Source organism: Microtus ochrogaster, unplaced genomic scaffold (assembly GCF_000317375.1).
Source record: "Microtus ochrogaster isolate Prairie Vole_2 unplaced genomic scaffold, MicOch1.0 UNK1, whole genome shotgun sequence".
NCBI lineage: Eukaryota > Metazoa > Chordata > Mammalia > Rodentia > Cricetidae > Microtus > Microtus ochrogaster.
In genome coordinates this window covers 34493602-34507693 of record NW_004949099.1, presented here as the reverse complement: position 1 = coordinate 34507693, position 14092 = coordinate 34493602, and the positions used below count along the sequence as shown (strand labels likewise).

The window sequence follows — 14092 nt, the reverse complement described above, 5'->3', positions numbered from 1 at the left end:
TCTGTAGACCAGGCTGGTCTCGAACTCACAGAGATCCGCCTGCCTCTGCCTCCCGAGTGCTGGGATTAAAGGCGTGCGCCACCAACGCCCTGCGCATGCTTTTTAGTTTTAAGATTTGTTTTTATTTTTATGGGCACGAGTGTTTTGCCTGTATGTATGTCTGTGCCACATGTATGTACATTGCCCACAAAGGCACGAAGAGGGCATCAGATCCCTTGAAGCTGGAGTTGCAGGTAGTTGTGGGGTCCCATCCTGGGTGCTGAGAACTGAACCCAGGTCCTCTGCGAGAGCGTCTAATGCTCTTAGCGGCTGAGCCGTCTCTCCAGTCCTATGTGTATGTATCTGTGAGTATGTATGTGTGCATGCATACAGGCGCTTGTGGAGGCTAGAGGCATCAGACCTGAAGCTGGAATTAAAGATGGTTGTGAGCCATTCAGTGTGGGTTCTGGCAATCAAACCTGGTCCTCTGAAAGAGCAGGAAGTGCTCTTAACTGATGAGTCATCTCTTCAGCCCCGAGCCCAGGTTTTTTTAACTAGCTACTATTCTGTCTTATGCCCTCCAGAGCCTCTGTGGGCATCATTAAATCTTCTTCTGAGATCTAGTGATCTTCTTGTTGAAATTCCTCCGTTGCTGTTATACAGAGTCAGGGTTTTCCTATTTGTTGCTTTTCCTAGATTTATTAGGACCATGAAGACAAGTTTCTTAATTACAGAAAATTTGCTAATAGCCTTGCCTGGGTCTTTGAAAGTGGAAAATCCTTGAGCAACATGTCATCAACATCTAGTGAGCCCAGCTTGCTGTGTCTCCCAGCTCGCATCCAGTAGAACTGGTGTGCACTTGCCCTGTGTGTGGGCACAAGTGTGAGGACCAAGAAGGCTATTTCCAAGTTCTTAGATAAGTGGGTCTTTTCAGTAACCATGGATGCCTACCCTATAATCCCCTCGGAATGGAAAGAACTAAATGTCCTTTTCTCTCTATCCAGCTGTTAGTAGGGTTCATACTCAGTATAGATGAGGTGTTCAGCAAATATCTGGTGACTGGGTAGCTCACTGGTCCATTTGCTCAATTTCCCCAGGCTTCTGATCGATCATCCTTAACTATACTCTGCACGTTAGACAAATACCTACTACTGTAGCCCTGAACTCCCTACTTGAAAGACCCCCAGGGAGGTAAAGGGTAGTTCTACATTTTTTCCTTAAAGAATATCTTTGGCCAGGCAATGGTGGTGCCTACCTTTAATCCAAGCACTCAGGGAGGCAGAGGCAGGCAGATCTCTGCAAGTTTATGGCCAGCCTGGTCTACAGTGTAAGTTCCAAGACAGCGAGAGATGTGCAGAGAAACTCTGGCTGACAAACCAAAAAGAAGAAGAAGCCAGGACCGCTGTTCAGCTCACAAGTAACCACACAGAGACTTATTACTATCCAGCTCTTACAACTTAAATTAATCCATTTCTATTAATTTAAATGCTGTCATGTGACTCATGACTTGTTACCTGATTTTCTATCCATCCTTTTCCTCTGGAAACTCCACCCTTCTTCTTCCCAGTGTTCTCTTAGTTTGGTTCTCCCGCCTAACCTCTTCCTGCCTAGCTATTGGCCAGCTGACCCTTTATTAAACCAACAAGAGCAGCACATCTTCACAGTGTACAGGACTATTCCACAGCAATAGACCTCGTGGGTTCAGAAAAGTCAGCCCCATCACAGGGTCCTGAAAGAACCTAAGTGGCTCTTGCCTAGGAGCCCTCGAGGAATGAAGTGCAGGCTACGGGCCAGTCTTCAAAATCCAGGACTCTGTCAGCTCTTGGTTTTCCCAAAAATATTCCATTTCTTTAAGGGTCTTAAGTTCACATCCCCCTTGCATGGGACTGTGACTGTCATAGCCCTGACTAGTAGATGGCCCCTGGAATGTTATGGGTTGTTTAAATTTTTGAGATGATGCTAGTGAGAATGATGATATCCTCAAGGTGACCCAGGCTGGGCCCTGCCTTCTGGAGTCTGTGTCCGTCATCACACTTGCCTGAAGACTGGAAACTCACTGAGCTGGGCTGTGTAAAGTCAAGTCCGTATTCCCAGGGCAGCAGCAGCACATAGAAGGACATCGAGCTTTCTGTCTGTCTCTTCTCCTCATCTGCACCCTTGGCTTTATCTTCTCTCTGGCTGTTTGGGTGAGTAGCAGCTGTAGGGCAGGTGCATCCCTGGCGCTGGCTCAGATGCTCTCTTTCGGCCCCTTCTAGGCAGCACCCACAAGGGCGGTAGGTGCAGTTCCCATGTCACGAGCTGCAAGCCTCAGCCTGCCTGCAGCCACAACCATTCCAACAGCTTAGGTGCCAGCCTGGCGGGAAACTGGGGGTACAGCTGACGGCTCTTCAGGCCCCTGGGCCTGGTTGTGAGCAGGCTTGGAGGCCTGTCAGGGGCGATGCTCATGAGAGCCCACCTGTGCTCATCTGTTCCTGGGCAGAACCAGGGAAACCTTAGGACTCCACCTCCCTACTGTCCTCAGCCCTCAGATTTTCCCTCCTCCTGATGAGCTGGGCAGCCACCAGTGATCCCCAGGGCCCATCATGAACACAAACACTGCATTATTTCTGTTGGGAAGAAGGTGCCGAGAGCAGGAAGAGGGCAGCAAACTGCCCAAATGCTCTTGTCTAGTTCTCTGGCTAGTCGAAGATGATGGGACCATCCATTCGGGGCTCTATTCCCCTCCTCCCCTCCCCTCCTCCCCTCCCTCTCCCCTTTCCCCCCTCCCCCCTCCGCTGCATTTCTTTGGCACTTACAGAGAGATACTGGTTAACTAGTAACTAAATCAGAAAGAGAAAGGAAGTGGTCTGGCGAGTGTCTGCACGTGGTATCAGTAAAAGGTAGTTTGGAGACGGTGGGAGAACAGGGATGGGCTGGTGAATGGGTGTGAAATGGGCACACGTACCAGGTGACAGTCGTGAGAATGGAAGGGAAAGCTCTTGTGCACACTAACAGGGAGTAATAGAATTGAGAACACAACCTTTTGTCCCGGGCTCAGATCATGCTTCAGTCACTTAACTGTCTTTGTGGCTTTTAGCAGGATCAACCACCCACAACCAAACAGCCCTGTAAACCTTGTTTTCCTATGGGAGTAATCTGGGCTGTGGATGTCGCTCAGTTGATAGAATGCTTGATGAGCATGCATGACGCCTTGGGTTCAGTTCTTAGTGTCATATAAGCTGGCATGGTGGTGAGTGACGGTGATGAGACTCTGTCGCAAAAAAAAAAAAAAGCCTAAAATAAAAATACATTGTATAACATGTATGTAATTCAAAAAGAAAGATAACAATATGTATGTATGAATATATGTAAAAGAAAACATGAAAATAAGGTTGGGAAGAAAGGTTTCAGTAGGAGAGAAGATGATATAAGAGAGGGTAATAGGAGGTAAAAAGAATGACCAATGTTCATTAGATACACATGAACCTGTCCAAGCATAAAAGCTATCTACATACTTGGAGAATACATACATGAACCTGTCCAAGCATAAAAGCTATCTACATACTCAGTCTACACATATGTGAATCTGTCAAAGCATAAAAGCTATATACATACTCAATCTATATATACACAAACCTGTTAAAGAAAAACTGAATATTTTAAAAAAGTGTCAGAGCCTGGAAAAGCGATGTTGAAAGATAGTGCAGCAGTGTTTGAAGGACATTTCTGTGCTTGTGATCTGATTAAGCCTCTGGTTCTGCCAGGCCTGCCCTTCCCTTCTTCCTCTTACCCAAGAGGTATAAGCCAATGTTAATTATACTTTAGCCTGTTCTTGCTAAAACTGCCATTCATGTGCTTTTGGGTCCCTGGGCTCTGTGGTGTCATATAGATTGTTTTCTTTAAATTATATTTATTTGCTTATTTATTGAGATTTACTTATTTTTATGTGTGTGAGTTTTGCCAGTGTGTATGTCTGTGAACCACATATGTACCCACAAAGGCCAGAAGATGGTATGGATCTTGGATACCCTGGAGTTACAGATGGTCGTAAGATACAGTGTGATGCCGGGCGTCCAAACTGTATCCTCTAAAACAGCAGTCAGTGCTCTTTTTTGTTTTTGTTGTGGTTTGTGCTTTTAGAGACAGGGTCTCATTACATAGTTCTGGCTGTCCTGGGACTCTCTCTGTAGACCAGGCTGACCTTGAATTCATAGAGATCTGCCTGCCTCTGTCTCCTGAGTGCTGAGATTAAAGGTGTAAGCCATCTCTCCAGCCCCATATCATAGATTATTAAGAACTACAAAAGAGGATTGCTTATATAGTTGATGTATTAGAAATTACAACTAATTTTTTAAAAATAAAGGAAAATGAATTATCTGTACCCAAGTGAATATAAATATAGCAGGCCTCTATAGTAGACGTGTGTGTGTGTGTGTGTGTGTGTGTGTGTGTGTGTGTATGTGTGTGTGTGAACTCATACATGTTAATTGTTATGGCTAAAGTAATAATAATTTTTATTGCATCAAGTTTCCTGGGGTATCAGAGAGCAGGAAGGAAAGACTCTGCCATCAGAGCCTTGGGCATGCCCTGAAGACCATCTCCCAGGTGACAGGTCCTCGCTTTATCCATGCCTGTCTGAGACTTGCTGCTTCCATTTTTTGATCTGAGCTAGACGCTGCTATCCTCAAGCCATGGTTTCTTTGTCTCACGGAAGACACTAACTCCCCAGGCTCTCTCCTCAAGTGCTCCCCAGGGACAGAACTGTTTCATCCTGAGACTCAGGGCTAGTTCTTGTAAATCCATGCCCCAAATGTCATGACCTCTGGTCTCCTTGGCAACCTCTTGTTTCCTAGTGGGATGAGGATGCTGTCTCTTTGGTCGCTTCATTTGGGACAAGGATGCTGTCTCTTTGGCACCGCTGCATTTAGGGACGAGGATGCTGTCTCTTTAGTGCTGAATTCAGGTCGAGTGTGCTGTCTCTTCTGCGCTGCTGCATTTAGGGACGAGGTTGCTGTCTCTTCGGCGCCGCTGCATTTAGGGACGAGGATGCTGTCTCTTTGGCACCGCTGCATTTAGGGTCTAGGATGCTGTCTCTTCAGCACCGCTGCATTTAGGGATGAGGGTGCTGTCTCTTTGGTGCCGAATTCAGGTCGAGGGTGCTGTCTCTTCGGCCCTGCTGCATTTCACCACCTTTTCCCTTTGCATTTTTGGTCTCTGGAGAATGTGTTTCTGTGCAGGCCCCAGGGCTTCGTTTTGAAATCTATATTCATCCTGGCTCTTCCATCTGTGGTGTCCTGTGGAACAGGCGAACTAGCCCTCCTCCTAGGCTGCTCATACCCTTTCCAGAGTCCTGGGAGGGCCAGATCTTCACCTCTCAAAAGTCTCCCTCCCCCTGTAGTTTAGAGAAGGAGAAAACCCTTTCTACTGGAGACCAGCCCTAAGCCTGGAAACAACAGTGTAAAGATGTCTATGCCTGCCATGGTAACCCTGTGCATCCATCCCTTTTCAGGTCGTTCCCCGGTTCCATCTCTCCTGGTAACATTCTTGGGCTGCCTTCAGCCTCCCTGCTGCTACATAGAGCTGTCAGCTTCCTCCCTCCCTCCCTCCCTCCTTCCCTCCCTCCCTCCCTCCCTCCCTCTCTTTTTTAGGGAGGAGGGAAGGGCTAAGTAACCAGCCTATTGCACTGTTTAGCCTTTACTAGGGGATAGTCTTACATCACTCTGTGCTGGGCTGCCTGTATTCAGTTCTGTCAGCTTCCACGTGAGTAAGAAATGGAGTGTGGATAGAGATGAGGTGACTCATCCGCCCAGGGCTGACACTCCGCCATCACAGGGCTGGAGCAGATTCCCTAGGTCTCCACTGGGCTCCCTGTTGTTCACGGTGAAGTGATGTGTGTGCCTGTGTGCTCATCGCTTCTGTCTTTGCATGGTGAAATAAAACTTTCAGCATGGAGTGGGCAGGGTGGTGCACACTTTTAATTCCAGCAACCGGGAAGCAGAGGCAGGTGTATTTCTATGAGTTGAAGGCCAACTTTAGCTATATAGAGAGCTTCAGGCCAGTCATGGCTACATAGTGAGACCCTGTTCCAAAAATAATAGCAAAACAACCCAGAAGCCAAATCCATACTTCCTAGCACGATGCTTTGCATATATTAAGTGCTCATTAATGTTGGCAGCTATTAGTATCATTCTTTTTTTTTTTCAATACAAGTCTTTTATTGTCCCAAAAGATACCCCAAATCATATTAAAATTCAGGATCTTGTTTCTGGAACTGGTAACTTAGGTCTACTCATCAGCCTGCTGCACTGTTCCCTTTTCAGATACATAGATACGATCCAAAAACTTCCTGATATCCTTGTTCTTAACTGTTGTGGCCTGCTGTATCAGAGCCGCCGAGTTTGAAACAAGTTCAATATAATTTCCTTCAAGGACTAATTCATCCTTCTGGGCTTGAGAGACAGAACAAGCAACGCCTGTCCTCATCCGAACCCTGCGGATGTATTTTTCACCCAAGAAATTTCGGATTTCAACCAAAGACCCATTCTCTTGAATAACAACGTTGATGGGGAAGTGAGCATACACGGACCTCATCTTGTAGCAGAAGCCCAGCGTAACACCCTTGATCATGTTTTGAACGTGGCTGCAGATGGTTCTGACGGTGGCCAGTTCCTTCCTGTTGCCCCACTATTTGTCAACCCGGAGCCTCTTCTTCTTCTTCCCAAGAAGGCTCAGCTCTACGTTGATGTGATTGAAGGCCCTCCAGAGGGTTCCTCTGGGGCCCTTTACAATGACTGTGCGCCCCTTCAGAGTGATGTCCACATTTTCTGGAATGTCGACCGTCTGATTGCTGAGCATGGTCTTCATTCTCACAGTAGATGGGGCGAAGAGTATTAGTATCATTCTTATAGTCACTTAGAAGCAAAAGCAACACACATTTCCACAAGCTTGTAAGGAGTCTGGTTGAGTACTGGTAGAGGTTTGAACACATTTTTAAAAAATATTTTTATTTTTATTTATCATGTATACAGTGTTCTGTCTGCATGTAGGCCTGCAGGACAGAATAGGGCGCCAGATTTCATTACAGATGGTTGTGAGTCACCAAGTGGGTGCTGGGAATTAAACTCAAGACCTCTGGAAGAGCAGCCAATGCTCTTAACGGCTAAGCCATCTCTCCAACCCCCTTGAACCATTCTTATGTGGTTGGCTGGAAGGAAGTGTGCTTTGGGTCAGCCAGTTAGTTCAGGGTCTTTATTAACAGGCTTTAGGAATTTATACTGACATGCAAATTTAGCAATAACTTTTTATTTCTTAAGTTGTTCTGGCCTGCAGGCATACATGCAGATAGAACACCATGTACATAATACACACACACACACACACACACACACACACACACACACACACACGTTGTGCTGGGGATAAAACCTAGGACCTTGTTCACCATCAGCCAAGGCTCTACACTGAACTCCACCCTGGCAAGCACTTTGTGCTAGCTAGACTCTACCTCCAGCCCTAAACTGTTAAGTTAAAAATGCTTAACACTGGGGGATCTGCAGTAGCAGTGAGGGCCTTGCCGTTCTGCCATGTGAAGGGCCCTGACATCCCTATGCTGTATTGACAAGAGCATCAGATGAAGTGTCCAGGGAAATGAGTACCAGGCTCCTGACCTGCAGCACCAAGTGATGCTGGAGATTGAGTTGTTACAGGCACTGGGTGCTTCATGTGCGTTCTCGTTTCTCTGTGAGACTTTGGGCTAATAATTGTACCAGTTTTGTTGTTTCATTTGAGAGGAGGCAGTGGAATTAGCGTGTGTTAGAGGCTTTGAAAAATGATACCGAGGGATATATGTGTGCGATAGTGTAGCAAAGAGCCAGGGTGATCATCTCCAGGTCTTTGAAGTCTCTCTTGCCCCCAGGAGGGATGTTGGCAAAGCTCTGGCTGATGGTGAACTTGATAGCCCAGCTTTGTGAGGGCAGAGCATGAGGCCCAGGGTGCTGCTCTATCTGATACCTGAGATCTAGATGTCTGTCTCTTGGCATCAATGTGACACCTGCTGTAGGAAGAACAGGCCCTGGCAGCTGGTGTTTTGGAAGGAGAAGTTCAGCCAGAAGCAGGAGGAGTCACTTAACAGGGGACAAGTGACAAGTGTCTGTCATTCAATCAGCACATTCTTTAGTTCCAATTGTCCCCAGGGGGCTAAGCAATGCAGATGCAGGGAAGAGGAGGATCCAAATATAGGGATCAGTGCCTGGCATAGCGTGTTTGCCCAGTGAACACTGACAAAACCATGGGGAGGTGACAGAGGACCACAAAGTCCATGGAGCAGAGAGGACATATCTATTGCTGTGCCAACACCAAGTTCCTGCTGTCCTGTCTGCTCTCGGGCCGGTTAGCAGACAAGAGTCAGAGCTACTGACTCTTAGCAGTTTACACAATTCAAAAGACGTTGGGATTCCTGTCCCCTGACTCTCAAATCTAAACCCCCAATTTGGGACAGTTAGGAGGAAGAGATGCTTATCAAGCAGTGTGTGAGTCAGACACATAGAACCCAGTGCTCACAGCGGGCCTGGGGGACAGAGCAGATGCTTCTGTTTATCCTGATGAAGAGAGCCAGGTTAAAGAGATGCTCACACCCTTATAGCTGGAAGGCACATGTACTGAGACCTGCCACTCTGAAGCCTGCACGGTTGACTGTCCAAATCTCAGTTATATCAGAACCGTGTGGACATACCTGTGACCTGCAGGTGAAGGCCTGACTAGGTTTAACTTAACTGAGTTTCCTGTCTTTTTCTCAACAGAACTCCCCTCAGCTGCAGAGAGAGCCTTCAGTTATAAAGGAGTAGAACTGGGGGTGTCAATGACTTCTTCCCTTAGTGTAGATCCGAGTTCAGTTCTGACTACAGCCAGGAGGCCAGGGGTTTACAGCCAATAAGTGGATTAAGGAAGGCAGTCCAAGCAGTTGCCAAGGAGAGGCATAAGAACATTGTAGCCAAATTAGGCTAGAAGGATTCCTCTAAAAGCAAGGGTTTGGGGCTGGAAAGACCGCTCAGTAACTTAGAGCTATTGCTGTACAATCATGAGAAGCAGTGTTCAGGTCCCAGCGCCCATGTAGTTAGCTGGGTACCCTGCACATATGCAGGGGGATGGAGACAGGAGCATTGCTGGGACTTGCTGGCTTTCAGACTAGGTTAGAAAACATGAACTCAGGTTCATAGCAAGACCTGTTCACAAAGGTCTTGCGTGATTGAGGGGCACACCCGATGCCTTCTGGTCTCCACACATGCGTACGACACACACACACACACACACATGTGCTCGGCAGGGGGTATTTTTTGAGATTTGTATTTTTTTAATTATGTGCCTGTCCATGTGCCCTTGGAGGCCAGAGGTTCTCATAACTGTAAGCGTGACTGTGTAGTGACCCGAGGCCCAGATCCAAGACTCCGACTCCAGGACTCCTCACAGCCCTGCTAAAGAGTGGCCACGGGAGAAGCCATGAATGATGACAGACGCTGGCCTGTAAGGACTGTCTTCTCTAATCTTGGGTGACAAGTTGATCTGTGACTCAGAACTCCAAGCTCCTCTTTCCTCATTTGTAAGATGAGAATGCTCACACCTGGCCTAACTCCAGCATCTTAAAGGGCTCACAGGAAACCATGCGCCCGAGATGCTTCCTCAGCACGAGCCACAGCCACATAAGCCCCCTCCACGGCCTGCTCCCGTCTGTGGCTCTGCACTCACCCCTCTAAGCATCAGCACATAAGACCCCTGCACAGGAGATGTCAACCTTCTGGTTCATACGGCTTCTACTCTGTGGTTGTTTTTGTTTTGCTGAGACGGTCTTGCTTTGTATCTGAGGCTGGTCCAATGCTGCCTTAGTTTCTTAGAGTTCTGATGTGTTAGAGGCATCTGCCCCTGTACCTAGCTGTTTATTCTGGTTTTGTTCAGTTATTTGTGTCCCTGTTGGTGCTCACATAGGGATCCCGTGACACTTCTGCCTTCTGCCAACTGTTGATTCCCAAGTGGGGAGGGAGGGAGACTGTCAAACTCCTTTTTTACCTGGAGTTTTTTTACCCAAGTGTTGCATCAATCTGACACTCCTGAGCAGTGCCTGTGTTGTGCCTCGCATGAGCTCGTGCAGCCCGGCCCCACAGCGGCCTCCTACTGAAGCAGCCACTCATGTCCTCATCTCAGCCTTGCTGCTATTCCTTCTGTAACTCTTGTCATTTCATCAGCCTTTGTCCCAGTTTTTCTTTTTCCTTTTCTTTTTCCCTTTGAGACAGAGTTTCTCTGTGTAGCCTTGGCTGTCCTGGAACTCAGTCTGTAGACCAGGCTGGCCTTGACCTCAGAGATTCACCTCTCTGCCTCCTGAGTGCTGAGATTAAAGGCGTGCACCACTAGCACCTGCCTGGCTTTAAGGGCTTTTTGTTGTTGTTGTTTCGTTTTTCCCATTTTTCTTACCTGGAGTGAGGATGAAGTGTTCTCTAAAACTATCCTGATGGTTCCCAGTTCTGATTCATGGCCTATCGTGTAGCAGCTCTGCCCAGCCGATCTCTTTATTAGCAAGAAGGCACTGGCACCTGGTGACTTAGACTGAGCACTGGCCCTGACTCTTCCCACCCTTATCCACGGCAGCTCCTTGCCTTGTCTGTGTGGGTATGCTTGCTTGCACATCAGCAGTTTCCTGTCCCCTCCCTCCCACCATGGTTTGTCTTTTCACCTCCTCAGATGCATGCAAGCTAACCGGTTCCAGAGCACACATCAGTGAGTCGCACTGAGCCTTCAGATCAGCTCAGGACTCTAAATTTGCTTGACAAACACCAAGTCCCTGGCTCACCCTTTCCTGCCTCCTTTAGCTCTGGTTCTATCCAGCAACCCCATGGTTAATGATCAGAGAGGCTTGTGCTCCTTGCCCTTAACCCTCTTGTCCCCACCTCCCATAATCCCCTGCTGCTACCCTGGAAATAGCCTTTGCCGCCAGTTCTTGAGGGGGCCTTTTGTGAGAAATCACCCACCATGTGCAGCTGGGTAAGAATCATGCTGTAGTGGGTCCCACAGCACTGGCAGGAGCCAGTTCACATGGCGGAGTTCCTTCTTTGATTTAGGGAAGGCAGAGGTCTTTCCCACCCTCTGTCCTGTGGATTGTGGCTAAATTTGCATCTGCCCATGCCTGGCCCACTTCATAGCTACCTTGCAAGGTGGGGTAAGGAGAAGAGAAGCACCCCCCCCCATCTCTGCCTCCCTAATCTTAGATTTATGGGCTCCCGAATTAAGTTGACTTTGTTTTTCTCTTTTTTTTTCCCTTTCATAGGGTATGGCAGCTGGAGAGAACTGGCCAAGGCCCTGGCCAACAGGAACATTCCAGCTGTTGATCCCAATCTCCAATTCTATCGTCCCCAGAGGCTGAGCTTCAAGGTATGTGGCCGGTCAGGTCTTTTTTCTGGTCTCCTTGCTGCTCAATCAGTCAGGATCTTCAGTTGCCCTCGGTTGCTCCATGGCTGTAAGGGAAATCTGCTTCTCTGTGGTGTGTGCAGAGACTTCTGGGAGGGCTGCAGTCTAACTCTAAGTTCTAGATTAGTGCCGATACCTAGCTTATCCTCAAAGCCGATGCTTTCTCAGCCTTCCTAAAGCTGTGACCCTTAATACAGTTCCTCGTGTTGCGGCGGCCCCCATCCATAAAATCATTCTGTTGCTACCTCATAACCGTAATTTTGCTGCTGTTATGAATCATATGTAAATTTCTGATATGCAGGATATCTGATATACGACCCCTGCCTGTAAACAGGTCATTCTGCCCCCAGGGGTGGCGACCTACAGGTTGAGAACCATTGCTCAAAGCCCCAGTGGGCCTAGTTGTCTTGTCTCTGCTTTTTACCACATTGTCCAAGCTATCCAAGTTTGAGCTGTTTCAGACATATGGCGCCCATCTCAAGACAACACATCCTAAAAGCTAGGCTTAGTGGTAGAGCCTTTGCCTAGCTTTTGTGAGGCCCTGGATTCCATTCCCATCTATTCTACCCCAACCCCACCCCCGCCACACACACACACACACACACACACACACACACACACACACACACACACACACACACACAGCATTCCTTGCATATTATTAACCAGCATATCCTGGACAGGACTGTTTCTGCTGACAGTACCAGATACGTGGTGCCAGAGGTGATAACAGAGACAGATGCCCTTCCCTGCAAATAGCTGGGGAATGGTTTGTCATGGAGCATTTCCCTATAGTGTTTCTCAGGAGGCAGATTAGGGAAACTGGGGGCCATTCCAATTTGGAACCCCACCCCCAAAACAGCTGAGCCAAAACCAGATGGGGATCTTCCGAGCTGGGTGAAACCAGAGTCAATCTGTAGACGGGTAGGGAAGACTTAGGGTGCCTTTGAGGGGTTCCCATTTGTTGAGATCAGTGACAAATCTGGATAGAACTTGGCGTGGGGGATGTTGGGGGAATAAGAAGTCACAGCTCCTGCCCCAAGGGGGTCCAGAGTCAGTTGTTTTTTTTTTTTCCTCATGGAGCAGGTTGAAAAATTCAGGAATGTGAGCAGACCTCCATAGTGCATGTTGAGAAGCCTGAGACAGTCTCCTCAGGGATATGGTGTAGATAATGAATGAAAGTATCTCTTAAGTTGACGAGCCTCCTAGGGACAAGGACTGTGTCCCATGACCCCCTACTTCCCCAGAGGCATCTTCAAGGAGCCCCATATCCCATCCTATCTCCATTTGTTTTTTGAAAAATCATTTATTATGTACACAGTGTTCTGCCTGCCCACCAGGAGAGGGCACGAGATCTCATTACAGACAGTGGTGAGCTATCATGTGGTTGCTGGGGATTGAACTCGGGACCTTTGGAAGAGCAGCCAATGCTCTTAACCGCTGAGCCATCTCTCTAGCCCCCATCTCCAACTTTTCACCAATATACTCGCCACGTTCATTTTTTTGTTCTTCTGATAGGACCAAGAAATTTCCCGAAGTAGGAGTAGGAACAGTAGCTACTTGAAGTGGAACAAGCCTGTCCCCTGGCTTTCAGAGGTAAGGAACTCCGCCGATCCTGCTCTTTACACAGGCGTAACAGAGGAAACCCAGAGATCTAGAAAACTCTCTTGTGATTATTGCTGTACTGTATTAAAATGTTTTCCTCTGGGCTCATTGCACAAACCTTTGCTGCAGGCCTACTGTGTGCCAGGCTCCGCCTTCCATCTCTCATCAGCTGCTATCCCCCGTAAGGTGGTCTTATTGTTAGCTCATCTCTCGGCCTAACACAGTCCACTCACAAGGAGGAAGGTTTATTTTGGCTCCTGGTTGCTTTGGGCCTTTGTAGCATAGCCCATCTTGGTGGAGCTAGAGGAGCAGGATTCTAACTTGGGGTGACTGGGAGCAAAAAAAGAGGGGAAGGGGCTGGTCCTAATATCCCCTCCAGCAGCAGGACCTGGTTCCCTTGGACTCTGCCTCTTAAAGCTCCCACCCATAGCAGCAGCACTGTAGGCTGTGACCTGTGGGCATTTCAGGGACATTGTAGATCCAACTGGTGGTAACGGTCATTATCTTTACTTTATAGGTGGGCAAACAGTGTCTGGGGAAGTTCCGTGGCTTTCGTGGCCTTGCCAATGCCCAGTCTTAAAGATAACAACTTGCCCGAGAGTGCTTTCTCAGACCATTAAGTCCCATAAGATATTCCAAGAAGGAAGGAATCCATTGTTAAATAAACCTTAAAAACAAAACAAAAATATCCAAATCAAAAGTCCACTGTGCATGACAGCTGTTCTTGGAAATTCACATTAACATATGAAAGATTCTGAGAAGTCCTGGGGAAATCTGTTTAGCTTGGTTTAGCTCAGCACATCCCAGATTTATTTGCCCCTGAATTGCCTTTTCCATGAATGCATGTTAATATTCTGAGCTACCAATGTCCTAAAGGAACATGCATTAGGAATCTGCTTCAGAGAACAGTTACTGTGGGACCCAAATCACAACCAGGTGCAGGGACCATCACTTGAGCCGGCGCAGCAAAGAAAACCCCAGCCATCCTGATACTGTTTACTAATAGGCATTGATAGTCTTTTCCTTCCTTCCTTCCTTCCTTCCTTCCTTCCTTCCTTCCTTCCTTCCTTCCTTCCTT

General features: G+C 47.7%; 1 protein-coding gene and 1 pseudogene across 1 annotated transcript in view; one reads left to right on the top strand and one right to left on the bottom strand.

Moving 5' to 3' along the window:
* The window catches only part of B4galnt3 (beta-1,4-N-acetyl-galactosaminyltransferase 3), a 107680-nt gene that overhangs the window by 61207 nt on the left and 32381 nt on the right, over nucleotides 1-14092 (top strand). The window contains exons 2-3 of the mRNA XM_005365137.2: nucleotides 11270-11373; nucleotides 12928-13005. Of these exons, the coding sequence (XP_005365194.1) occupies nucleotides 11270-11373; nucleotides 12928-13005 (182 nt within the window). The remainder of the gene's footprint in view (nucleotides 1-11269; nucleotides 11374-12927; nucleotides 13006-14092) is intronic.
* On the bottom strand, nucleotides 6146-6822 carry LOC101993856 (annotated as a pseudogene).